Source organism: Mobula hypostoma, chromosome 8, assembly GCF_963921235.1.
Source record: "Mobula hypostoma chromosome 8, sMobHyp1.1, whole genome shotgun sequence".
Lineage (NCBI taxonomy): Eukaryota > Metazoa > Chordata > Chondrichthyes > Myliobatiformes > Myliobatidae > Mobula > Mobula hypostoma.
In genome coordinates, this window is record NC_086104.1 from 56,032,009 (window position 1) to 56,059,374 (window position 27,366).

The 27,366-nt window shown below is 36.6% G+C and overlaps 1 protein-coding gene across 3 annotated transcripts in view; it reads right to left on the bottom strand.

Annotated features, from left to right (window-relative positions):
• LOC134350545 (proteasome activator complex subunit 4-like) overlaps positions 1 to 27,366 on the bottom strand; it is a 149,056-nt gene that overhangs the window by 77,616 nt on the left and 44,074 nt on the right. For all 3 annotated transcript variants that reach the window (XM_063055875.1, XM_063055874.1, XM_063055876.1), the window contains 13 exons: positions 21,345 to 21,495; positions 19,806 to 19,904; positions 17,746 to 17,815; positions 15,584 to 15,651; positions 14,969 to 15,184; positions 14,621 to 14,778; positions 12,991 to 13,086; positions 6,106 to 6,161; positions 4,374 to 4,430; positions 3,716 to 3,771; positions 3,232 to 3,330; positions 729 to 791; positions 452 to 547 (listed from right to left, as the gene is read on the bottom strand). In XM_063055875.1, coding sequence (XP_062911945.1) covers positions 452 to 547; positions 729 to 791; positions 3,232 to 3,330; positions 3,716 to 3,771; positions 4,374 to 4,430; positions 6,106 to 6,161; positions 12,991 to 13,086; positions 14,621 to 14,778; positions 14,969 to 15,184; positions 15,584 to 15,651; positions 17,746 to 17,815; positions 19,806 to 19,904; positions 21,345 to 21,495 — 1,285 coding nt within the window. The remainder of the gene's footprint in view (positions 1 to 451; positions 548 to 728; positions 792 to 3,231; positions 3,331 to 3,715; positions 3,772 to 4,373; positions 4,431 to 6,105; positions 6,162 to 12,990; positions 13,087 to 14,620; positions 14,779 to 14,968; positions 15,185 to 15,583; positions 15,652 to 17,745; positions 17,816 to 19,805; positions 19,905 to 21,344; positions 21,496 to 27,366) is intronic.

Consider the following 27,366-nt stretch of genomic DNA (forward strand, 5'->3'; position numbering starts at 1 on the left):
CTTTCCCTCTCTCACCTTATCTCCTTACCTGCCCATCACCTCCCTCTGGCACTCCTTACTTTCCTTTCTTCCATAGTCTTCCACCCTCTCACATCAGATTCCCCCTTCTCCAGCTCTTTATCTCTTTCAGCTATCAGCTTCCCAGCTCTTTACTTCACCCCTCCCCACCTCCGAGTTTCGTCTATCTCCCACCATCTTGTACTTCTTCCTCCGCCCCCCCCCCCCCCCCGGGTCTCAGCCTGAAACATCAACTTTTACTCCTTTCCATGAATGCAGCCTGGCCTGCAGAGTTCCTCCAGCATTTTTTGTTCATTGCTTGGAGTTCCAACATCTTCAGATTTTCTCATCTTTATGAAGTGGATTATATTCAGCTTTCATATAGTATAAGAAAGCAAAAATTAGATTTGATGAACAGCTTATTGTTCTCATCACAAGAATTCAGAAACGTTACCTGACTGTATGTACTCGTCGACAATTGCAGAAGATCTCGCATCAGATCATGGTGAATTGTTTTATATTCACAACCTTCAATTGTCAAAGTTCGCAGCTGTACACAAAACAATTTTTAAAAATCAGTCTAACACCTTATAACATTCAAGGACTTAAAAATTGTCTCATTTGTTCTTCCATTAATGTTCAATCAAAAATTTAATTACATGTAGTATTAAAAACAGCAATTTAATCCATGACAATAAATATCAGGTTTAATTCTCATGGAATGGACATACCTCATGCTGCAGCATAACTCGATCAATTAACAGTGCTCTGATATGTTGTTTCTTCCCATGGAGCTGTATGTTACACAACAAGAACAACAATATTTTAGAAACGTGCAATATTGTAAAATATATTTAATTACATGACAAGAATAGATAAAGAATTAGTGAGGTAGAAAAAAAGGAGAGATGTACTGAGATAAAGTGGGACACCAAAACCAAAGCTCTTACTATTGCAGCATTAACAGCTCATAAATCAAACTAAATGACATCAGGATACAAGTCTAACTAAAATGATGAATCATACTGAAACTGCTCTTTTCACTGAACCAAGAGCAATTCATTCATTACTGAAACACAAAGGAAATGTGCAAACCAGGAAGTAGTACATAAATGAATCTTAATTCCACTACAAGAGAATACCATCATAAAGAAGGATTCAAAAAAGTAAGTCTTTATAAATTAAATCTATACAACACTTTCAAGTTTGGTAGACTATTCCGCGGTGCTTTCCCAAATGAAAAAGAAAAAAAGGAGCACTTTAAGGGAAATGGTCACAAAACTTTTGATCAAAAAAAAAACTTGACCTTAAAAATTGTGTTGTAAAAAGGAAACAGCTGAATTTAATATCATCTGCTCCAAGGCAGCTACGAAACAAGAAACTCAAAAGAATCCAATTTAAATAAAAGACCAACACTCAATGGGCAGAGAAAAAAAATCATGCAAACAATAAAGCAAGCAACAGCATTCAGAATGAAAGTGAGTCCACAGACTGAAAGTTTGGATCAGCCGGAGCAGGCCCACAGCCTCAGTTCATCACACAGCGAAGCTCGCAGAGACTAAGCCCAGAGCAGCCGGAGCAGGGCACAGCCTCCAGTGCCAAGGAGAGCAGAATAAATGTAATGGAGCAGAACCAGCCCCAACCCTCGCCTCTGGACCCGATTCATTTTGAGAAGACTAGAATATAAGAGCAATGATATAAGGCTTTGGTCAGACCACACTTGGAGTATTGTGAGTAATTTTAGGCACATGAAAAAAGATCCAGAGCTTATCAAAATGCTGGAGGAACTAAGATGAACATTGATTTCTCAAACTTCTGATAATTGCCTCCTCCCTCTCCTTCACCACTCCCATTTCCCTCCTCTCCTATCTCCTTACCTACCCATCACCTGTCTCTAGTGCTCCTCCTCCTACCCTTTCTTCCATGGTCTTCTACCCTCTATCGGATTCCCCTTCCTCCAGCCCTGTATCTCTTTCACCAATCAATTTCCCAGCTCTTTACTTCATCCCCTCCCTCTCTCCTGATTTCACCCATCAAATGCCACCTTGTGCTTCTTCCTCCCCTCCCCCCATTTTCTTGCTCTGACTTCTTGTCTTTTTTTTCCCCCCAGTCTTGATGAACAGTCTCGGCCTGTAATGTCAATTGTTTATTCACTTCCATAGATGCTGCCTGCCTGCTGAGTTGCTTCGGTATTTTGAGTGTTTTGACTCAACGCGCTGGTTTTGAGCAGGTCCAGAGGAAGTACATGATAATGATCTGGGAATGAAAGGGTTAATGTAGCAGGAGCTTTTCATGGTCTGGGGCTGTACTCTATTGAGGGGGACCTGATTGAAACCTACTGAATATTGAAAGGCCTAGACAGAAATGTTACAGACAGCTGTGGAGGCCACATCATTGGGTATATTTAAAGTAGAGGTAGATACGTTCCTGACATGTGTTAAAGGTTAGAGGGAGAAGACAGAGGAATAGGGTTGAGAGGGATAATAATCAGCCATGATGGACTGTTCGATCTGAGTTGATGGGCTGAATGGCCTAATTCTGCTCCTATGTCTTATGATAAAGGACAAGAAAATTTCTATTGACATATTTTATGCAGATACATGGATGAACTTAATGTGTTTCCATAAATGAGTCTATTTAGCTGGAACTAAAGCTCTCGGAATCCAAGACAAATTATTACAGTGGTCAGGAAGTTGAAGAGGCTTTTGTAGCAGGAGTAATGAATACATGAAATAAATATGAAAACAAATTAGACATGGCTATTCATGTCCCAGAAAGGACTGTGCTGGGAACCCACAACAGACACAGCAATCCACTTGACTACTAGCCAATCCCCTGCCCAAAACATTCCTTCCCTCCACCACCTGGGGTTCTTTGATAGCGCCTCTCAAGTAAATGAGAATGAGGCTGTACTAAGTCATGAGACAGATCTATTACTTTTCCTCTTCATTGCCACACACAAGCTTCAAAACTTATTTCCCATTAGCACTGTGTGCTATTAAACTCACATTAAGCTCCAGTTCAAGAAGATGGCTCACCACCATCGTCTTTTTAAAGACAAATAGAGATGAGCAATTAATGCTGACCTTCAACTGATGCCCATATCCCACATAAATGATAGAAAGTACCTTGTATCTTGCAACAACCAGAACAAAACCTGAGTTACCCCATCAATGGATAAGTAATAAAACAAATATATTTTTATTCAAAGCAAGTTATTAACATCATTCTCACCCTGTTCTCCATCGATTTTTTCACAAGGTTAAAGCTTTTCCATCTGGAGTCAAACTCGTGTTTATAAGAGCCACGAAACTGCAACAAGTCTCCTATAATCTGAAGTTAATATAATATTTGTTTAACAGCAGTAAAATGCAACAATTCCTTTCCTTACAGTGGAATGTGGTGAGCATATCACCCCAGTACGTTGTAGGGTTCTTCAGAATTTTACATTGTGAGGCTCAAAAGACAATTTTTGCTGTGTAAAACACACCACGTGACCAAACCATAACAAGTACACAATATTCATTGAAAGTAATTGGGGAAGAATTATGTATTAAAAAAATGACCGATCTCTGTAAGTAGTTAGATTAAAATAACTGAATTCATACAACCAGATATAAACTTAGCTTCCCAGGAAAAACTGTTCAATCATTAGGTAATATATTTATTGGAGTATCATGCCGAAAAAATGTCTTTTTAAATTGATTTTAATTCTCACCTTAATTATTACGAATAAAGATTTTGTGTCATCTTCAGAGTTATCCAACATATGATCTAAAAACAAAGAAATAAGTACTATATATTGCTAGCAGGACTTTATATCTATAATACTGTTGCTGTTGTATGGAAGGGGTACAGTGGGCTACAGAAGGTACAGGTCAATTGGACTCAGCAGCATAACAGTTCAGCATGGACTAGAATGGCCAAAGGGTCTGTTACTGTGCTTTACTCCTTTATAACTCCAAGTAGGGGGGAAATGCATGCTTCTTTTTAACTAGTTTTCTCTCTTACTTGGATTTTTGAAAAATGCGATAGTGCCTCAGAGATTAGGGGAAGTAGAAATACAAACAAACTATCTTCAGCCAAAAACATCATGTAGATAATTTCCATTATATTACATGTCAACTGAGCTAAAGTGGCTGTACACTGACATGGCTAAAATGGTACACTATTCACAACTAAGGAAGTGAACTCAGACATCAGTCCAGTTGCAATGCTGAAGCTCCACATAGCTACCCTAAAGCCAGGATATTCCAGTGCAGCTGCAACACTGATCCACACCCAACAACGTAGAAAATTGAACAGCTACAGACTATCCCCAAAAGACCAATTCGAAACTTATCAGTTAATTTTTGTTACCTTTCTCTGATACTTACGCAGCAGTTTTCTCATGACCTGGGCAATTGCTTCCCTATAATTTTCCCTTGTAGTATCTAAAATATGGAAATTTGAGTACAGATCAGAAATAATACCATGATTTTACTCTAGAAACCTAAGTAAACCACTGGATTTCAGATAAACTGTAAACGATCTGCAAGCATGAAGTATTTTATGTTGGGTTTTAATCTACATAAAATTGCCACAGGTTTCCCCAACTAATGAATGGAAACTCAAATATTCGTTTTGCAAAAGCACATGATACAGGATACAGTAAGACTACTCATGGAACAATATTTTAGCCATTCAGACATACAAAATTATATTTCAATTACTTTTTTTCCTGACTGTAGTCACATAGTTTCATAATAACGACTCAAAAATCTATGAACAGGTCGACCTTCACAAATCTGACTACCTGTAATCTGGTTCCTTCGATAATCTGGCACTGATTATGCTTAATGTGATCCTTCTATAATTCGGCATTTTCACTAATCCGGCACTCCTCAGGAACTAATGGTGGCAGATTAGTGAAGGTCAACCTGTATTTGCTAATTACATTGTAAAGACAGACTGTTACAAATTAATAAAGAGAATTTTAATAGACTAAATTACTCGGGTTCAATTTTTCATCAAATAAAATTATTTTCTGAAAGAAAGCACTGAAAATTCAGTTTTAGCTGCAATTTGCGTTCGGAAATGCTGAGATATCAAAACAAACATTTATTGAATACAGTTACATACAATGCTAAAAACGCTCAGCATAACTGACATTTATTAAGACACATGCAGAGTTCTCCAGAGTAAGCGTTTATGGCAATGATCTGTCTGATGGAAAATCACCCACATGAGCCAATAGGCTGGTCCTGGACTTATTTCCTGGCATAATTTACATATTACTATTTCTTATTTTTGGTTTTATTACTATTTAATTATTTATGGTGCAACTGTAATGAAAACCAATTTCCCCCGGGATCAATAAAGTATGACGATGACTATGAAACATTATCCTGGATTTTGCTTGCAATTTAGAGTAAAACTCCGTCACTTGCCACTGACTTCAAAAAGAGCCCATGCACATAAAATCAATATTCCTCAAAACCAAGGTTGCTTAATTAATGGCAAGATCTACACAAGCACACAAAAATACTGTCGGAAAGTTCTGTCAGCAAAATACCTTGCTTAATTACCTATCAATGAGAGTTCTGACGTTAAGAATCGTTCAACAATACACTATGTTCAAACACTAAAACATTTTAACAATAAATTCTAAAGTCCAATCTCTTAAATACATTTAAATAAACCATGTAATTTAACAGTGCAAATTAAATTAAACTTAACTTAGTTATCAATTGCAGATTATTGGGGTATTCCTTCAAATACATATTTAAGCAAGTATTTTATCACCTCAAATGCAAAATCTCTCTATATTAGATATGGAATTCGGTTCTTTAACCTAATTATTTTTGAGCACTGAAGCTTAGCTGAAAATGTGAGTGACTTATAAATCAGAAGACAAGGAAAGAGTGCCACTTTAAGGTCACGTAAGTAATAAGACCAATAAAAATCAGAAAGTCTGTACTTGTAAAAGCATATGCAGGAATCCAGAATTTGGGTGGTATGGAAATATTAACAGTTCTACATTTGCTGCTCATCTTTAAGTAATTCCATCTTGATCTGCTTTCTTACTCTAGCATTCATTATATTTTCTAATAAAAATTAGATACATACCATAATTAATACCAATGCAAAGTTTCGTCTCTTCCAAAGATACTAGAGTTGGAGCCCTGCAAGACAATAATTGCATAGCTCTTCAATATTACAAGACTTTGCAGCACCATATTAAAACTGAAGATTAAACAAGGACATCAGTACTTCAACAGGAATATTCCTGATTGAAATTAAAAACAGCAAAATTAAACAAACCAATAAATCAAAAATGCAAAAAGACAAATAAATAAACAAAATCAATGAATAAGTCTCTGCAACAATATTTCATATCGCTGAAGTTACTAAAGTGGAGTATTTGCTGAAGAATTCAGGAATAACTGAGCCTCAAATATTAAAATCAATGTTATGAAGCATTTCTCAAATATATAAAGCCACATAATATTGTCACCATTTGGAGAATGTTGGGACTTCCGGTAGCGCTCATGGAGTGAAGTCGCGTTCTTGACTCGCTCCATTACCTCTGAGTTTTTTTTCTTCTGATCAGCTATATTTTAATTAACCATTAAGGCATCAACTTTTACAATACTTCGAAACAAATTGGGCTCTTCGATAACTGGATGCGTTTAAGGTCTGCTATGTCTAAGAATGGGAAAAACGGGAAGGATGGCAAACCTCCGGTTAAACCGAAAGGTATTGATTTCCCTCCGACTGAACCACCGGTGACTTTGAAAGCTATATCGGAGTTAATTCAAAGGGAAATTTCAACCTCTGTTACGGAGCTGATTTGTGCGGAAATTTCAATTAATTTCCAGAAAATTGCCGATTCAATCGATAAGATACAAACATCTATTACGGAACATCAGTCGGCTATATCTGATCTTCAAAGATCCACGCAATAAAGTGAGCTTAAGATGGGGAAAATCGAGGAAACAATTAATGTAATGAAGAAGAAACTTGACTTTCTGACCTTTAAAAACTCTGACTTAGAATCTAGAATGCGACGGCAGAATCTACGAATGATCGGGGTGCGTGAAGCTGTTGAATCTGATAACCCTATGAAGTATTTTTCTCAACTTTTAAAAGATGCATTTCCTACTGTATTTCCTGACCAACCACCGTTATTGGATCGTGTTCACAGCGTTCCATCATACTCACCTAGGTCAGATAAACCTCGACATGTTATTTTACGGTTTCATTACTTTCAACAAGGAGAAACTGTTTCGATTCGTTCGATCTAAGGGTTTCATTGATTTTTTGGATCTTAAGTTCCGATTCGTGGAAGATTTCAGTAAACCAATCCGGGATCAACGGGTTCGTTACAGATCTGTGATGTCGGAACTCTACAAGATGGATTTAAGACCAGCGCTGCTTTACCCTGCACGTCTAAGGATTCGTACGTTGGATGGAGCCCTCCGTTTTTTTTGACTCTCCATCGGATGCCCAGAGTTATCTGGATCAATTTTCACCTTCAACATCTTAATTGTAATTTTTTAACTATCTCCGCGGATTGGAGGCTGTGAATTTGTCGATCTTAATTTTTTTTTGCCCTATTTGGGCAGAAAAGTTTATTTTTTGATTACTTAATATGGTTGCTAAACTTTCTTTTTAACTGCGTCATTTCTTTCTTTTTCCCAGGGGATTCTGGGTGGTTACTTCCTTATTGTCATTTTACGTATTTCCTTTGTGGCCTTAAATTTTGTAGTTTTTTTTAAAATCTATTTTGTTTTGTAGGTTTTTATAACTAGTTTATGTTAATAATTTTTTTTGTTGTTCTGTTTATTCATGGGTCTGGGGTTTATTGCGGTTTTTTTATATATTTTCTGGCTTTTATTCTGTTATGTGTTTATTTTAATTGAGTTATCTTTTTTTTATTCTTTTACTGTTTTATAATCAGCTGATCTTTTTTATATTTACACTTTTTTTTTAGGGAGCGTATATCGGAAGTCATGGGGGTAGTTTTAGTGCTTGCTTCTTTCGGGCTGGTCTGCGTTAGATTTAGCTTTGGGGTTATGGGGTGGGGTGGTGGGAGGGGCTTCACGTTTTAGTTTCTTTCTTCTTGGGCTATATACATTATTGAAGTATTGGTTGCGTTCTTCTTCCCGGTATCTCTTGTATGTTCTGTTCCCTCTCCGGGTTCGTGGGTCGAGCCTATCGTCAATCCTCCTTGTTGTGGGTTGACTTTAGGGTTTATGGAGTCTATTATTAATTTTGTCTCCTGGAATACTAATGGTCTTAATCATCCTATTAAAAGGAAAAAAGTTTTTAAAGTGTTCTGGAGACATAAAGCACAAATTTTATTCTTACAAGAGACCCATGTGCGGAGGGGGGACAGACTACGTTTTTTTAAATTCTGGAAGGAACAACAGTTTCATTCGAACTCCAATGCTAAGATTCGAGGCGTCTCTATTTTTATAGACTCCGCAGTTACTTTTATACAACATGATATTATTTCTGATCCGAATGGTAGATTTCTATTGGTTAGTGGTTTACTATTTAATAAAAAAGTAGTTTTGGTTAATGTTTATGCTCCTAATATGGATTGTCCGGAATTTTATAAATCATTATTTAATCAGTTTCCGAATTTGAATGAGTTTTCATTGATCTGGGGCGGAGATCTTAATACCTGTTTGTCTCCAGCTTTGGACCGTTCGGCTCCTTTACGGACCTTACCTAATAAATCTGCAACTTTGATTAATTCATTTCTTTCTGATTCTGGGTCGACGGACATTTGGCGCTTTTTGCATCCTCAGGAAAAAGATTTTTCTTTTTTTTCCACATGTTCATCATTCCTATTCAAGAATTGATTATTTCTTTATTGATTCTCGTCTTATTCCCTCAGTGATTAAATGTGATTATGATTCTATAACCATTTCGGATCATGCTCCACTTAAGCTTTCTATTAAAATTCTGGCCAATATACAAAATAATAGACAATGGCGTTTTAATTCACTGTTGCTTCAGGACTCGGACTTTGTTAACTTTATGAATGAACAGATTGATCTTTTTTTTTACAATTAACCATACAGAGGATATTTCTGTTAACACTCTTTGGGATACTTTTAAAGCTTATATTCGTCAGATTATCTCGTATTCTGCTGCTTTGAGGAAGAAGCAGAAGCAGGAGGAGTTGGTAATTGTGGACAAGATTAAGGAAATTGATAAGAAATATGTTATAGCTCCTTCTGAGGAGTTACATAAACAAAGAACTGAACTTCAAATGGAACACAGTTTATTACTCTCGTCCTCGATTGTAAACCAATTAAAGAAAACAAGTAGTGAATTTTATGTACACAGTGACACAATTGGTAAACTGTTGGCTAATCAATTGAAATCTAATCATGCTAAATCTCAAATTAATCAGATTTTTAACCAAAATGATCGACTAATACTTGATCATGTGGGGATTAATCAAACCTTCTGTGATTTTTACTCTTCCTTATATCAATCAGAGTCTCCTCGCGATTCTAAATATATGAATGATTTTTTAGATAATTTAGACTTCCCTGAGATTTCACAGGATATGGCTTCTATGTTAGATATTCCTATTACCATGGATGAGATTAAGAATGTTATTTTCTCTATGAATTTGGGGAAAGCTCCTGGCCCTGATGGGTTTACCGTAGAATTTTATAAATGTTTTGCTCCTTCATTAATCCCTTGGCTCTGTAGGGTTTTTGAGGCTTCATTGAAACTTGGTAAACTTCCTGAATCTTTTAATAGAGCGTCAATCTCTTTAATATTAAAGAAGGATAAAGATTCTGCTCAATGTGCATCTTATAGACCAATATCTTTATTAAATGTTGATTCTAAAGTTTTTTCTAAGTTATTAGCAAATAGATTAGAAAAAGTACCTCCATCTATTATTTCGGAAGACCAAACGGGTTTTATTAAAGGTCGTTACTCTTTTTATAATATTCGTACACTGTTAAATATCGTTTATACTCCCTCACAAAATGTTCCTGAGTGTGTTATCTCTTTAGATGCCGAGAAAGCTTTTCAGAGAGTAGAATGGCCTTATTTATTTAAGGTGCTTGAAAGGTTTAATTTCAGCTCGAAATTTATATCCTCGATTAAACTCTTATATTATTCTCCTGTGGCCTCGGTCCGTACTAACTCTTTAAGTTCACCTTTTTTCCCTCTTTTTCGAGGTACTCGACAAGGCTGTCCTCTTAGTCCCTTATTATTTGATATTGCATTAGAACCTCTTGCAATTGCCATTCGAGAATCTCCAAATATTACTGGGATAACTCGGGGCTTAAAGTCCCATAAATTATCACTCTATGCTGATGATTTACTTTTATATATTTCTAATCCTCAAAAATCCATCCCGGCTGTTTTAGAGTTATTAGCACAATTTGGTCTTTTTTCAGGTTATAAATTAAATCTTAGTAAGAGTGAACTCTTTCCGATTAATAAACAACTTCCCTTATATTATAAATTTCCATTTAAATTGATTAATAATTATTTTTCCTATCTTGGGATTAAAATTACTTGTAAATACAAAGATTTATTTAAGACTAACTTTTTACCATTAATAGACCATATTACTCAACTTTCATCTAAGTGGCTTCCTTTATATTTAACTTTGATTGGTCGTATTAATGCAGTTAAGATGTTTTTTTTGCCAAAATTTTTATATATATTTCAGGCATTACCAATCTTTGTTCCAAAATCTTTTTTTGACAAAGTTGACTCTAAAATTTCTTCATTTATTTGGCAGAATAAAAACCCGAGACTGGGTAAAATACATTTACCCAGCTAAGAGAGATGGAGGCTTAGCATTACCTAACTTTAGATTTTATTATTGGGCAATTAATATTCGACATATGAAATTCTGGTTACTGGACCAGGATATACTATCCATTCCTAAATGGGTAGTATTGGAATTACAATCTGTTCAGGGTTTTACACTTGGCTCTATTTTAGGTTCCTCTCTTCCTTTTGATTGGAAACGCCTTAAACAGGTGTCTAACCCGATAGTTAAATATACCTTGCGTATTTGGTTTCAATTCAGAAAATTTTTTGATCTTAATCAATTTGGGTTATCGATTCCTATTTTAGGTAACATATTTTTTCCTCCCTCTTTTACGGATCGTGCTTTTCAAACTTGGAAGACTAAGGGTATTTCACGGTTTTTGGATTTATTTTTAGATGGTTCCCTTATGTCTTTTGAACAATTATCTAATAAATATAACTTACCAAGAATACATTTTTTTTAGATATTTACAAGTTAGAAATTTTCTAAGTACTATACTTTCTTCCTTTCCAATGCTTCCTCCTACATACATTTTAGATACTATAATCAACCTTAATCCATGTCAGAAAGGTGCATCGGCTATGATTTATAATATTATTATGAAACTTAGGAAAGCTCCATTTGATAAGATTAGGGTAGATTGGGAACAGGAATTGGGGTTTACCATTTCTGTGGATGACTGGGGGCAGATTTTACAATTAGTCAATACTTCCTCTATCTGTGCTAAACATTCCCTAATTCAATTTAAAGTTGTTCATAGAGCACATATGTCCAAAGATAAGTTAGCGCGCTTTTATTCTCATATTAATCCTTTTTGTGATAGATGTCCGGGGCAGATAGCCTCTTTAACTCATATGTTTTGGTCTTGCCCTACTTTGGAAACTTTTTGGAGAGACATTTTTAATATTATCTCCAAGGTATTGAATATAGATATCTCTCCTCACCCTATTACTGCTATCTTTGGACTACCTAAAATTTCCAGTAATCTCTCCCCTTCAGCCCGTAGAATGATTGCATTTCTTACTTTAATGGCGAAAAGATGTATCTTACAACATTGGAAAGAGCTTAATGCTCCAACTACCTTTTTTTGGTTTTCTCAGACGATATTATGCTTGAATCTGGAGAAAATTAGAAGCAATCTTTATGACTCCTCATTTAAATTTGAACAGACTTGGAGATCTTTTATTCAATATTTTCATTTAATGTAATATATACCCTTCTTGTTTTTTTTACTGTTTTTAATGGAGGTCGGGATTGAGGACGTGATTTTAAGTTTAACTCTGTTTGGTTTCAAGTTAGCCCATTGCTTTGCTTTGCTTTTAGTTAGTTGCACGGTGGGTTTTTTTTGGGGGTTTTTTTTTCTTTTTCTCTATTGATATATATATAAAATTAGTATACTATTATGTTACCTTGGTATGTTATGTTTAAATTACATTTGTTTGTAGTATTTTTTTTTGTATTAACATCTTCTGTAATTTTATTATATTCTAACAATGTATTAGTGTCTATATGGCTTACCTTTTTGTATACTTATTTAATAAAAAGATTTAAAAGGAGAATGTTAACAAGGTGGTACTGCTGATTACAGATTAAGTTTGTAATTGTTATTACATTTATTTGGTAATTGTTAATTTTGTAATTCCTTTGTATTCATAAAGTATACAGTGGAACAAAATATTAAAATATGTAATTGTAGATCATTTGTATACTAATCTGGATATTTCAATAAAATTTCAAATTATTCTGTGTACTCCACTTGCAAAGGATACTAATAATCTTGCGCTTTCCAAGAAACTCCACTTTAAAAAGCACTTTTGCTTTAAAATTTCCAAGCACACTCAATGTAGCATTTGAGCTTTAATTTTCCAAAATATTTCTGGGAAAAATTTAACCATGTGAGCTCAAGGAACAGCCTGGCATGCCAGAGCAAAATGTTTTTAGTATTCAAGTCACTACAATTAGCCTACTTTCTGACTAGACTGAGTCGGAAAAACATGGATTGCTCCAAGTGATGACACCCAACTCATACTGAAATGCGGTAGAAAGTAAGAACATGATTTCAGTATGATGCCTTCCTATGTTCAAATCCATGAGAAAAAGAAACAGATTCAAAAGAATATATGGAAATAGTAAACAATAAAATTCATATACACAAAACACAATTTATATTCAACACCAAATTTCCTTACAAGTCAGATATGGGGTCACCACCAAGGAAAGGCAACAGGCTCCCTGAGCCCATCAGGCAGTTCTGTACAATACACAAACTCTGGTGAATATCATCCCTAGAGAGAAAGGTGGAAGTAGTTACATTATCGGAATTTAGATATTTGCCTTAAGTTAGCAGTTCTCTAAATACTTACATTTTAACATTAAAATTGTTTTTTCCTTCGAGATTTTTGAATACTTTCCCCCTCAATCCCAAACCACTTCGACTTAAAAATACATTCTCTATCAGGGCAGAAGCAGGTAATTCACTATGTATAAATGGAGACATCAAAGTGGAATTAGACACATGTGGTCTCATCCAGCTAGACAATAGTGGCAAGGTCCAGGAAGAGGATATATTATGGAAGAGGAAGAGATTATGCTGGGAGAGGCAAGATGTAGATGGGCCAGAGAAGACGAGCTTATCCACACAGACTACGGTGGGTAAATGGAATGAGCTGCCATAGGAAGTGTAAGGTAGACACAATTGTGACATTTAAAATATATTTATAAGCCAAAATGCATAGGGAAGGTTGAAATGGATATAGGCCAAATGCTGGCAAATGAGACAAGCTCAGGTAGGCATCTTGATTGGCATGGACAAATTGTGTTAAAGGACCTGCATCAGTGTTCTATGAGTCTAAAAGCAGATGATTGAAAGATGATCATAAAAGATTTGAGAGGATACAAATGGTATCTTAAAAAAAAAGAACAAAAATCGTCAGGCTTTCAAATTAATTCAGTAAGAAAGCAGAGGGTCAAGTCACTGATACACAAATTGGGATCTGATCACAATATAAATGCGAATGAAAGTAACATGTTTTTGAAGAAACAACTAGGTGTCACAATGGGTCTTGAGCTATACGGAATGGAAAACTGAGACACTTAGAAACAGATGCTGATTATATGGGAGCTAAAACTAAGTGGGCAGAGAGATCAAGGCAGAAAACAATGGACCAGAGTGTGAAGATGCAAAACCTATAAACTCTCCCTCATAAGACAAAGTGACGTCAGTATCTATCAGGTAATTAAAAGCAGTTTTATATTTGATGTTCTCCATGTAGATTATAAAAAGGCAACAATATTAATATTAGGCTGTCGACAAATTTCAAACTCATTCAATATTTCTTAATATGTTTATATATGCAAAATAGTTCAGAAACAAAGCACCTCTTATGTGAATATTAAAACTCTTACACGAATACTATGTGCCCAGAAACAGTCAGCACTAGACACTGAAACTTCCTAGCACTACCCCAGTCTACTTTTTGATGTTACATTTTTTATTTGTCTTGCTGAAAACATTGCACTCTTGTACATTGCATTTAGTTTGCATATGATAGAACTTAAGTCAAACAATTACATGCTTCATGTTCACAGGTTCATTCCCACAAATTTATTAGCCAACTAAAATCATTAGATCTCAATGGAAAACACAGATGATATGCAAAGTACATGCTGAAGTTAGGGTATCCAGAATAAAATTATTAGGTTGCCAGAATGAAAGTAACTCCAACCAAAAACACAATGAAATGAGAATATATTTTTTTCCATTAGTCCATCCTTACCTCTAGCTGTTCCCAATATATTTTCATCAATATTATAACAAACCTTGACATTTCTGTTTCTCCAACAGCACAGCGTTTGAGTCTGGAAAGCTCAGGTTGAAGGAAGTTATCCAGCAAGTAGTAGGCAAAAGTTATCTCCTCTTCCGAAGGAACATGCCACTGAATACCCAGTTTCCACAGATCCCCTGGCTTTGCCCAATCCTATGGACATATTTTGGGTCAAGAGAGGACAAAGGGAAACATAGCATATTATTTGAATAAAATTTCAAAACAACAGAACTTCTATCTGCATGTGATGCTTAGATAGGAAAAAGGCTTAAGTTATTTTGCCGGAGCATAATACAAAAGTCAGAAAATAACATTTTATCATATCCATTAATAAATAATATACCTTAATGGGAAAGTACTCTGTGAATGGTTTATCAAAACCACCTGGTACACTACAGTACTCTTTTGGATAGATTAATGTAGTTGAACGAAGGAGATGATGTAACAAATTTCCAGCCAGAGTATATCCTTGCTTACACTTTAGGTGTAGTGTTCGGTGCAGAATGTTTATAAGTTGATCCTTGTACTGTAGCAATTTATCACCATCTACACGTGTAACCTGAAAAAATAAATTTATATGCTGCATTAACCTTAGCTAGCATGGAATTAGTATTTGCAGTATCTGTTAAACACTGCTTTGGAATGAAAATTAACCAAGTTTATGCTGTGGAGATAATGTCTCCTTCCAGCTTTGATATGTTCCTGGCATAAGAAAACTTCTAGTGGAACGTAATACGAGAAGAGTAGTTGCTACAGTTTCTCAATCAAAAATTGCAAATGAGTAATACAGAAGAACACAAGAAGTATAAAGCAAGCATTGAAATAAATTAAGCCAAAAGGGGGGAAAAATCAAAAGCATAAAAATGTGTCATTTGTCATAAAAGGGGACAAATCACCTTCATATTTCAAGTTTTTCACTTCCTTGAATATAATTTATTTTGAACTTTGTTAATTTTACCTCTGATAACAGCTGGAGATTCCATAACAGTTCCTTATCCAACTCTTGTTCCTGCAATACATCATCATCTATAAAGAATGAAAAATAATCCTGATACGTCTTAATATTTTATGCACCTTTTCACCCAAATATGTAGATTTTCAGTCAATCACTGATCAGAATTTCTATAGGGGACAAAGTTGATAACCACATTAAGGATCATGCTTTCTTCCCTTCCAGCTTGCAATTTCTTCCTCTCAGCAGCACCTGACATTATGCCTGCCATGCCAACTTGTTCTTTCAGTTACGCTTAAACATCAAAAATAGCCCAGTTGTGTCATGAGCACGTTACTATTGATCTGACTTCAAGATGTGAAACAGTCACATCACAGATGTGAATGAAAGCAACTGATCACACTTTAATAGCCTGAGAAATTTTTTGTTACTCCTGCCTTTTCTTTTACTCTCCAACTCAATGGGTTTCATAAAGTGTCAAATTACATTTAATTCTATATGTCAAGCTAGATCTTCTCTCGTTACCAGATCAATTAAAACAAGCTCCACAAACTACATCCATTAAATCTTAACTACATATTTTGTAATTTCTTTTCACGTACATATTTACACACACACACACACACACACACACACGTATACATGCACACACATATGTATGCACATACGAGGGGTAACTGATAAGTTCATGGCCTAAGATAGAAGGAGTCAATTTTAGAAAACCTAACACACTTATTTTTCAATATAGTCCCCGCCTACATTTACACACTTAGTCCAGCGGTCGTGGAGCATACAGATCTTGGACTTCCTGAAAGTGCCCACAGCAGTGGTGATTGATAAATTTGTGGCCTAAGGTAGAAGGAGATGAGTTATACAGCTCTCGTTACATGCACATGCAGTTCAACTCTTTGAGTGATTATGCAGAAATTTTGAAGTTAAGAACTCATCTCCTTCTACCTTAGGCCACGAACTTATCATTCACCCCTGCTGTGGACACTTTCTGGAAGTCCAAGATCGGTATGCTCCACGACCGCTGGACTAAGTGTGTAAATGTAGGAGGGGACTATGTTGAAAAATAAATGTGCTAGGTTTTCTAAGATTGACTCTTTCTACCTTAGGTCACAAACTTATCAATTACCCCTCGTACATATATATAAACAAACACACACACACACAAAAAAATCCACATTCATCACTATAATTTCTGAACAAGATTGCAAGATTAATGAAACAACTTCTTGAAAATTCAGTTTTTCCCTTCCTATGGAGGATACAGGTGATTTTTTTTTAAATTCATCACATAATTTCTAAATGATATTGTTATTAGACTAACAATACAAAGACCCAAGGATTGATCTGGATTCTTTTACAATGCAATGTCCAACAAAATCTTCAGCTCAATTGAAAGGTCTTTTTGTCAAATATTCAGTCAAACAGGCTTGAGACTTGGTCAAAGTGGTGTCTTCAAAATAAATTAACTGGAAAATTGACAGAAATCTCAAGTAATGTTCAAAAACAGATTTAGACATTCTAATAATTGGGAGAACCAGCTCAGAGGCTAATTTATAATTGAATTAATTTGAATTGTAGCATTTACCATTTTCAGAATTTGATACTTAAAACTAAATTTGTACAGTTCACCACAACATCAAAATCAGTTTGACAGTCCACAGTAAAAACTGAAAACAAACAAGTTTACACATAAACTTAAAAAAAATAAAATAGTACGAAAACAAAATTGAAGAGAATATGGAGTAAAAGGGTCAGCAACCCAAGCAAAACATTTCAAAATATTAGTAAGGTTAACATTGACACAGAGCCAATACTTAAATGCTTTCATTCTATAATTTAAAAATTTGTTCAGTCATCACAGCATGAACTGAGATCTCAAAATAAAATAGAGTCCGTAGTGGAAATCTCTGGCGATAAGAAACTTGTGGCTACAAACATATTCTCTTCAATTGAGATGCTTCCTTAAAGCAGGAAAGGAATTGAATACATGCTAAATATAAGTCTATGCTAATCCAAGTTTGCACTCATCTTCGAGCAATTTATACCAGGATCCATTATTCTTCATACCAATTTATAATGAACCTTACAACACTTGAGTTTAATTTCTCCATTAAATCATGTGATTACAGTCACCATGTTAAAGCTGCAATGCTTACTGATGGTTAGTTGAGCTATTACATTGCAGCAATGTGGCACAAATCGTTTCAAAGCTGTGGCGGGTCGACACTAGAAAAAAAAAATAACAATCAATTCCAGAGTATATCATATTTGAATGTTTTTACCTAACAAGGATATAATGACAAAGCGCAGGGCTTTTCAAACAATTCCATATAAAAACACCAAACATTATTCTAATAATGGAACCCACTGAATGCATATTTGGAACAACTGGAATAACAGAACATAAACAATCAGCAAATGTTCCTTAGATCACTCTAAATATTGGGAAAAATCCTTTTGGGTGTTCAACAAACTATTCAAAGAACAGAAGCTATGCGATTGCAACATTTAGTCTGCTGAAAGAGAAATTTGAGCTTTCTCATTCGCCCTTCCTTCGTTACTTACAAATTAGACACTACATTCAATCCAAGATTTGTAATTTTGAAACCCTTCCAGGGAAACATATTTTTTTTGATATCTTAAAGAATCCTCCTGACTCCAAGCACCTTGTTTCTAAGTTTGTACGTTTGTTCGATGGTTGTACTATAGCCTCTACTGTGAAGATCAGGGAGGCCTGGAAAGAGGAATTAGGCATTGAACTATCTGAAGCTGCCTGGGACAAGAATTTGTCTATGATACAGGCTTGCTCTGCTAACAGCAGACACCAATTGATCCAGTTTAAAGTTGTCCATCGTCTTCACTATTCTAAACTCAGGTTGCACAGGATTTACCCTTCTGTCTCGTCAATGTGTGATAGATGTCAAGGGACGGAGGGCACATTGTCACACACCTCTTGGTTTTGCCCATCACTGACTGGATTTTGGTCCAAAATATTTGACTGGTACTCAAAGGCCTATAAAAGAACCTTTCCCTTGGAAGCTGGTCTCGCCATCTTTGGCTGTTCGCAATCCACTCTATGCTTCCCTACAACCATACAACAGTCTCTGATGCCGGGGATGACTGTCGCCAAAAGATTTATCTTGAGGGAATGGAAATCACCCTCTCCCCCTTCTTTTCGGAGATGGGTGGCTGACATGATCTCAGTCATACAGATGAAGACTTGGGTTCTTGAGAACCAATTCAATTATAACATTTTCAGCTATCTGGCATCCATTTCTTGCCTACCTAGACGAGGACAGGGGCAGATGAATAATTTCCCCCCAGCTGATTTCTCACAGCCCTCATTTGAGACTTAATGTTTAGCACTTTTGAGCACTTTGTACAATAGGCATCCCTCTAATGTTATGTCCCTTTTTTTTCTTATTTTATTTTTACACATGTCTGAGCTTATATGTTCTTGCTGATTTCATTGTTTTTTGTAAGTATTTAAAAAAAAGAACAGAAGCTATGCAAAAATCACAAATGCTGCAGTGATGTGTAATTCATCTGGATAAAAGAAAAATCATGTACTGATGGCTTTCTACACCATGCAATACCATCCCATGGAATAAGGATGAAATGCAGTTTTCATCACCATAGAAAAAAATATGCAAATGACCCAAAAACACTCTTATAAAAGCTTCAGTAGCATTTAACAGCAGTCTCGTAATGGGACACTTCTATAAGAACAGAAAAAACAGATCCTATCTAATCAAGGCTAAGTGTAGCAGAGTTAGGTAGTGGCTGACAAAGGAATTTTGAGGGGTAACAGGGAGGATGATAACCAAATGTAGAATGAATCTATCTCGGCAATAGACTTAAAACCTGAATAGGCAGGATAATGAATTAGCTTAAGTATACAAGAACAAATAACTGATATTGGAATTCAGTTTTGGTTTGAAAAAGATAAATACTAAAAAGTCATTTTCATGTTACCTACCTCAGCTTTAAATTCAAAAAAGTTTTAAACAAGGTTGCCTTGAACAGATACTTATAGGACCTAAAAAAAATTTAACTCATCATCTCTTTCAGCAATTTAATTACATCCTATACAAATACTTCAAAACCAATTGTGTAATTTTAGTTTTTAAATGCATTTTACAATGAATAAATGTTCAAAATGTTATATCACATTTTCATCCATATGTCTATCATACGAATTCTAGAAATCCAATACCTTCGATGCTGCCCGGCACATGTCTGCCACCATCCTGCCAGCCACTCGAGTTTCAAAAATATTTGTTGTAGCAAAATTAAACACCTTGTCCAAGGCAACCTAAAATTATAATGGATAAACAATTATTACATTTTCAAAAAATTTCACCAAAAGCATGTTGCTTGTTTGCATTTTCTTTTCCTCCAAATACACTATTTCACAAATTTCTACAGAAAACACTAAAAACTCCAGACATTACACAGTGGAATGTACCCACACCATTTTCAGTTAAACAAGCAAATAATTTTGATGCCAATCTAGATATACAGAAAATGTCCAAATTGACATTACAATGTTAAAAAGCAAGCTTGATATCAGTCACAAATATTAAAACCAGCTTACCTGCTGTTGTGGAAGCAACGAAAACTCACCATCTTACAATACTCAATCAGTGAAGAGCAAGAAAAGCGCAAATTCCTCATGTCACTCAGTTCTAAATGAGTGATAACTTCCAAAGAGTGATCTACATGCATTTGTAAAAACTGGAATCTATACTGCAGATATAGTTTTGCAGTCAATTTTATTCTAAATAATTAATTATTATCAACAGAAAAAAGTGACACCACCAATACCGTCGCGGGAGATCAGGTTAGCAGGATAACTATTTATTTACAAGACCAAAAAAAGACACTAAATATCCATTAAGCTCTTCAAGCTAAACTTGGTTGCAGATACTTATTTAAACTGAGTCCTTAAGTGGCAGGACAAAACAGATACTAAACATACACACAGTGATAACTACTTAGCTAAAATGTGCACTGGGCCCTCTTTACTGCAGCACACCCCCCACTGTTAACTGTTCCCGCACCACCCTCATCTACCTGGTCCATGGCGAAGAGAGACCTCATGGTTATTACATGCTACAGTTAAACTCTACTGGGACCGTGACGTCATCAGCTAAAGGGAAGTTAGTGGGAGGGACTGCAATGCTCCTTACATAGGCCAATCCTCACATCTCAAAAGGAAGTGGCTTCTGATGCGCAGGTAAGTTAACAGACTTACTGCAGTACTCACTGAGTATACAGTCATGGTATTCTGCTGCTGTAGCCCATCCACTTCAAGGATTAACACGTTATGCATTCAGTGATGCTCTTCTGCACACCACTGTTGTAATATGGGTTATTTGAGTTACTGTTGCCTTCCTGTCATCTTGAATCAGTCTGGCAGTTCTCCTCTGCCCCCTCTCATCATCAAGGCATTTTCCCCCCACATAACACTAGAGATTGTTGTGTGTGAAAATCTCAAGAGATCAGCAGTTTCTAAGATGCTCAAATTACCTGATCTAGCACCAAAAATCAATCCATGATCAAAGTCACTTAGATCACATTCCCTCCCTGATTTTGAACAACAGGATCTCTTGACCATAGCTGCATGTTTTTATGCATTGTGCTCCTGCCACATGATTGGCTGGTTAGACATTTACATTAACAAGCAGGTGTACCTAATAAAGTGGCCACTAAGTGTTGATTATCAATATAATGTAGATATTAATCCATGTACCTGAAAAATTTCTTTGGAACACTGTGTGAGAATAGTACTGAAAGTTGAGGAAAGCCCCAGTTCCACTAAGCTTTCCACATGAGTCATCTTCTCAGTTTCTGTCTCCTCTCTGGTTTGTTCCAGAGTGCTAATTTCAATCAGTGCAAAGCACCTAAATTCAAATAAACCACAATTGAAACACAACAATATGCAGATTTCAATTCACACATTCCATTTCAGCAAACAAAGTCTTTCCCCAATTTCTCCATTAGAAATATAGCAAAACCACAGCTCAACTCAAGTATACTTATGGGTAAGAGGAGAATACCAAAATCTCAAAAATGGATCAATTATGAAAGACGGGTAGCATTTAATCCAAAGTACTGAAAATAGAGGAAAGTGATCTTTAAGGTCGTTATTATGGAGTGGTTAATTACCACTTAGAAGTAAATTGAAATGATGTTAAATGCAGTGCCTATATTCAAAAGAGGAAAAAAAAAGTAATTACATATCCAAAGTATTTTATTGCAATAAAGCAATGGAATAAAGCAGGATAAACTTGCTAACAATCTCAAAAATCTTCGCCAAACCAAAAGCGTTTATTTTTGGAGTTCCATGCATCTTATGCTGAAATTGACCTGGGTTTCCAGATGTCTTATTCAAATCAAGGTCATACAACCTTAGCTACTGATTAAAATCAAAAGCTTCAGGGATCCAAACAAATAAGAAAATGGCTTGAGAATAGAAAACTCTAAGATCTGCTTCAAACAGCCACCCCAGAAATGGGAAAGTACATAAAATTTATAAGTTACTCTACCAATTGTTTCACCATCTCAAGCATTTTGGCCCAATCACCCATAAAACCACTGAAGGTCAGTTTGAATGTTTTGGCAGTCTCCATCTGTAAAGTCCTAATAAAAGACCATACGATATAGGAGCAGAAGGAGGCTATTTGGCCCATCCAGTCTGCTCCGCCATTCAATCATGGGCTGATCCAATTTTTCCAGTCATCCCCACTCCCCACCTTTCACCCCATACCCTTTGATGCTCTGGCTAGTCAAGAACCTGTCTCTGCCTTAAATACACCCAATGCCTTAACCTCCACAGCCACTCGTGGCAATAAATTCCACAGATCTACCACCCTCTGACTAAAGTAATTTCTCTGCATCTCAGTTCTAAAAGGACATCCTTTAATCCTGAAGTCCTGCCTTCTTGTCCTAGAATCCCCAACCATGGGAAATAACTTTGCCATATCTTATCTGTTCAGACCTTTTAACATTCGGAATGTTTCCATGAGATTGCCCCTCATTCTCCTGAACTCCAGGGAATACAGTCCAAGAGCTGTCAGACGTTCCTCATACTGTAATCCTTTCATTCCTGGAATCATTCTCATGAATCTTCTCTGAATCCCCTCCAATGTCAGTATATCCTTTCTAAAATAAGGAGCCCAAAACTGCACAAATACTCCAAGTGTGGTGTCACGACTGCCTTATAGAGCCTCAACATCACATCCCTGCTCTTATATTCTATACCTCTAGAAATGAATGCCAACATTGCATTTGCCTTCTTCACAACCCACTTAACCTGGAGGTTAACCTTTAGGGTATCTTGCACAAGGACTCCCAAGTCCCTTTGCATCTCTGCATTTTCATTTCTCTCCCCATCTAAATAATAGTCTGCCCGCTTATTTCTTCCATCAAAGTGTATGACCATACAATTTCCAACATAGTATTTCATTTGCCACTTCTTTGCCCATTCCCCTAAACTATCAAAATCTCTCTGCATGCTCTCTGTTTCCTCAACACTACCCACTCCTTCACCTATCTTTGTATCAGCGGCAAATTTAGCCACGTCCATTAATCTCATAGTCCAAATCATCGACATACATCATAAAAAGCAGCGGTCCCAACCAGCAGCATAGGATCCCTTTATTTCCACTCTGTTTTCTGCTGACCAGCCAATGCTCCACCCACGTTAGTAACTTCCCTGTAATTCCATGGGCTCCTATCTTGCTAAGCAGCCTCATGAGCAGCATCCTGTCAAAGGCCTTCTGAAAATCCAAGTACACCACATCTATTACATCTCCTTTGTCTGCCCCGCTTGTAATTTCCTCAAAGAATTGCAGGAGGTTTGTCAGTCATGATTTTCCTTTCAGGAAACCATGCTGGCTTTGGCTATCTTGTCATGTGCCTCCAGGTACTCTGTTATCTCATCCCTAACATTGATTCCAACAACTTCCCAACCACTGATATCAGGCTAACAGGTCTATAGTTTCCTTTCTGCTACCTCCCGCCCTTCTTAAACAGTGGAGTACCACTTGCAATTTTCCAGTCATCCAGTACAATGCCAGAATCTATCGATTCTTAAAGATTATTGTTAATGCCTCTGCAATCTCTCCAGCTACTTCCTTCAGAACCCAAGGGTGCATTCCATCAGGCCCAGGAGGTTTATCTACCCTCAGACTATTAAGCTTCCTGAGCACCTTCTCAGTTGTAATTTTCATTGCACCTACTTCACTTCCCCGACATTCTTGAATGTTCAGTATACTGCAGATGTCTTCCACTGTGAAGACTGATGCAAAATACACATTCAGTTCCCCTGCCATCTCTGCGTCTCTCATTACAATATTTCCAGCGTCATCTTCTATTTGTCCTATATCTACCCTCAACTCTCTTTTACCCTTTATGTACTTAAAAAAGCTTCAAGTATCTTCTTTGATATTAGTCGCCAGCTTCCTTTCACAATTCATCTTTTCCTTCCAAATGACCTTCTTAGTTTCCTTCTACAAGTTTTTAAAAGCTTCCCAATCCTCTATCTTCCCACTAGCTCTGGCTTCTTCGTATGCCCTCTCTTTTGCTTTTACTTTGGCTCTGACTTCACTTGTCAGCCACAGTATCCTTCTTCCTTTTGAAAATTTCTTATTTGGAATATATCTCTCTTGCACTTCCCTCAGTTTTCGCAGAAACTCCAGCCATTGCTGCTCTGCTGTCTTTCCTGCAAATGTCCCTTTCCAGTCAACTTTGGCCAGCTCCCCTCTCATGCTATTGTAATTTCCTTTATTCCACTGAAATACGAACACATTGCATTTTATTTTTTCCCCTCTCAAATTTCTATGTGAACGCGATCATATTGTGATCACTGTTCCCTTAGGGTTCCTTAACCTTAAGCTCTCTTATCACCTCTGGATCATGCACAACACCCAATCAACACAGCCGATCTCCTAGTGGGCTCAACAGCAAGCTGTTCTTAAAAGCCATCCCTTAGACATTCTACAAATTCTCTCTCGAGGTCCAGTACCGACCTGGTTTTCCCAAATCCACTTTCATGTTAAAATCCCCAACGATTATCATGACATTGCCTTTCTGACACACCTTTTCTATCTCTTGCTGAAATTTGTAATCCACATCCCCGCTGCTGTTTGGAGACCTGTAGACAACTGCCATTAGGGTCCTTTTACCCTTGCCATTTCTTAATTCAACCCATAGAGACGCTACACCTTCCAATCCTATGTCATCTCTTTCCAATGATTTAATATTATTTCCTATGCACAGAACCACATACCTCCTCTGCCTACTAACCTATCTTTCCAATATACCATATATCCTTGGGCCATTCAGCTCCCAATGGCGGCCATCCTGCAGCCAAGTTTCAGAGATGGCCACAACGTCATATTTGCCAATCTGTAGCTAAATTTCAAGATCGTCCATTTTATTCCTTATGCTGTGTGCATTCAAATTCAACACTCTTTGTCCAGTATTTGTTGCTTTCTGTTTTAACTGCGCCATGCCTCTATTTCCCTGTAACTCATGCCAATGGCTATGATTAAGCCTCACCTCCTGCCTGTTTTTTCTATAAAGTCTCTGTTGCACGCTATCTTTGATTAATTTCTGTTTTCTCCTTCCTCAACCTTACCACTCCAGTTTCCGTCCCCCTGCCAAATTAGTTTAAACCCTCCCTAATAACGCTATTAAATGTGCCCACTAGGATATCGGACCCCTTTGGGTTCAGGTGTAACCCGTCCTTTTTGTACAGGTTGTACCTCCCCCAGAAGAGGCCCCAAAGATCCAGCAATCTGAATCCCTGCCCCCTACACCAGTCTCTCAGCTACGATTTAATACGCCAGATCATGCTATTCTTGCACTTGTTAGCACGTGGCATAGTCAGCAATCCAGAGATTACTACCCTTGGGGTCCTGCCTTTCAGCTTTCTACCTAACTCTGAATTCTTTCTTCAGCACCTCCTGAATATCAGTCTATCAAATCCATATGGTGTCCTTAATACGATTACAACTCTCATAGCTCTGTATCTTGTACTATTTCCAAGGACAGTAACCAAAATACAATGTGAATGGCCACTGATTCCAAGTGTTAAGGAGCTGCAATTCAAATAAATCCTAGATTGACACAGTCCCAGTAAACATATGAGAAATGCTAACTGGCATGCTGACATATCTGTCATTCCTCCTTCCATCTTGCATTGCACTGTGAGAACCAATCTCTTCAAACCCTTGATCATCACTCCTTGTGCAGGGTGCAAACCCCAGTCATAAAGTTAGAGAGAAGTAGAGCACAGAAACAGGCCCTTTGGCCCATCAAGTCCATGCCAGAAGCATTTAAACTGCCTACTCCTTCCAACCTGCACCAGGACTACAGCCCTCCATACCCCTACTACCATGTATCTATCCATTTTCTCTTAAACAATGAAATTGAGCTCATATGCACCACTTGTGCTCATTCCACACTCACAATCCTTTGAGTGAAGTTTTCCCTCGTGTTCCCCTTAATCATTTCACTTTCACCTTTAAGCCATGACCTCTGGTTGTAGTCCCAACCAACTTCAGAGGAAAAAGCCTGCTTGTATTTATCTAATCTACACCCCTCATAATTTTGGAGACTACCTCTACCAAATCTCTTCTCATTCTTCTAAGCAATAAAGTCCTAACCTATTCAATCTTTCCTTATAACGTGGGTCCTCCAAAACCGGCAACACCCTTGCAAATTTGTACTCTGTATTCTTCCAACCTTATTTATATCTTTCCTGTAGATAAGTGATCAAAACTGTACACAATACTCCAAATTAGGCCTCACCAACATCTTATACAACTTCAACATATTATCCCATCTCATGTGCACAATACACTGATTTATGAAGGTCAATATGCCAAAAGTTTTCTTTACCATCCCCTCTACCTGTGACACTACTTTCAACAAATGATGGACCTGTATTCCCAGATCCCTTTGTTCTAACCCACATCTCAGTGCCCTACCATTCACTGTGTAAGACCTACCCTGGTTGGTTCTACTGAAGTGCAAAATCTCACACTTGTCTGAATTAAATTTCAACAGGAACTCTCAGACTGGAGATGGGAAGATGTTACTCCCCTACAGTTTTATTTAAAACATTCTTAAATATTCTTGCAATTTAAAAAAATGTATTTTAATTATAGCTTTTACAATATCAATCAAGCACTTAAAATCTTAAAACAATGCCTTTGGCTTGGCTGGAGGTAAAGCTCCACACTCTGCTTTGCTATTTTCTAAGGTTGTTAAATGATTTCACTAGTTCAACAAGTTAGAAACTATGAAGAATTTGAAATTACTGACTATCATCTTTAATGTTACAATGTAAATGAAGATTAAGAGGATATAACTATCAAAAGAACTGTATGAAGGCAGTCCATTATCTGGACTAGGTGTCTGTGCTGACTGTGTTCAATTACAATCAATCAAAAGAACACGAAAAGGTACACTGGACAAATTTCTCCATCGATAACTATTAGGAACTACAGTTTTATAGTACTGTAGTTGTATTATTCTTGTTCTAGTTAGTTCTATTTATTTAAATGCTCAAATTGTTACTCCATTAAATGGTAGTTTGCCTTTTTTATGCATTTTTAACTACTTCTACGAAACTTCAGCTAATTGGGGCAGCTGTTAATTAGACCAAAATGTACAAGTCCTGATGTGTCCCAATTAACCAGAATCCAATAAATACTATAAACATTTTTCCACAACTCCAATGGCAAATGATTTCTGTGAAACTT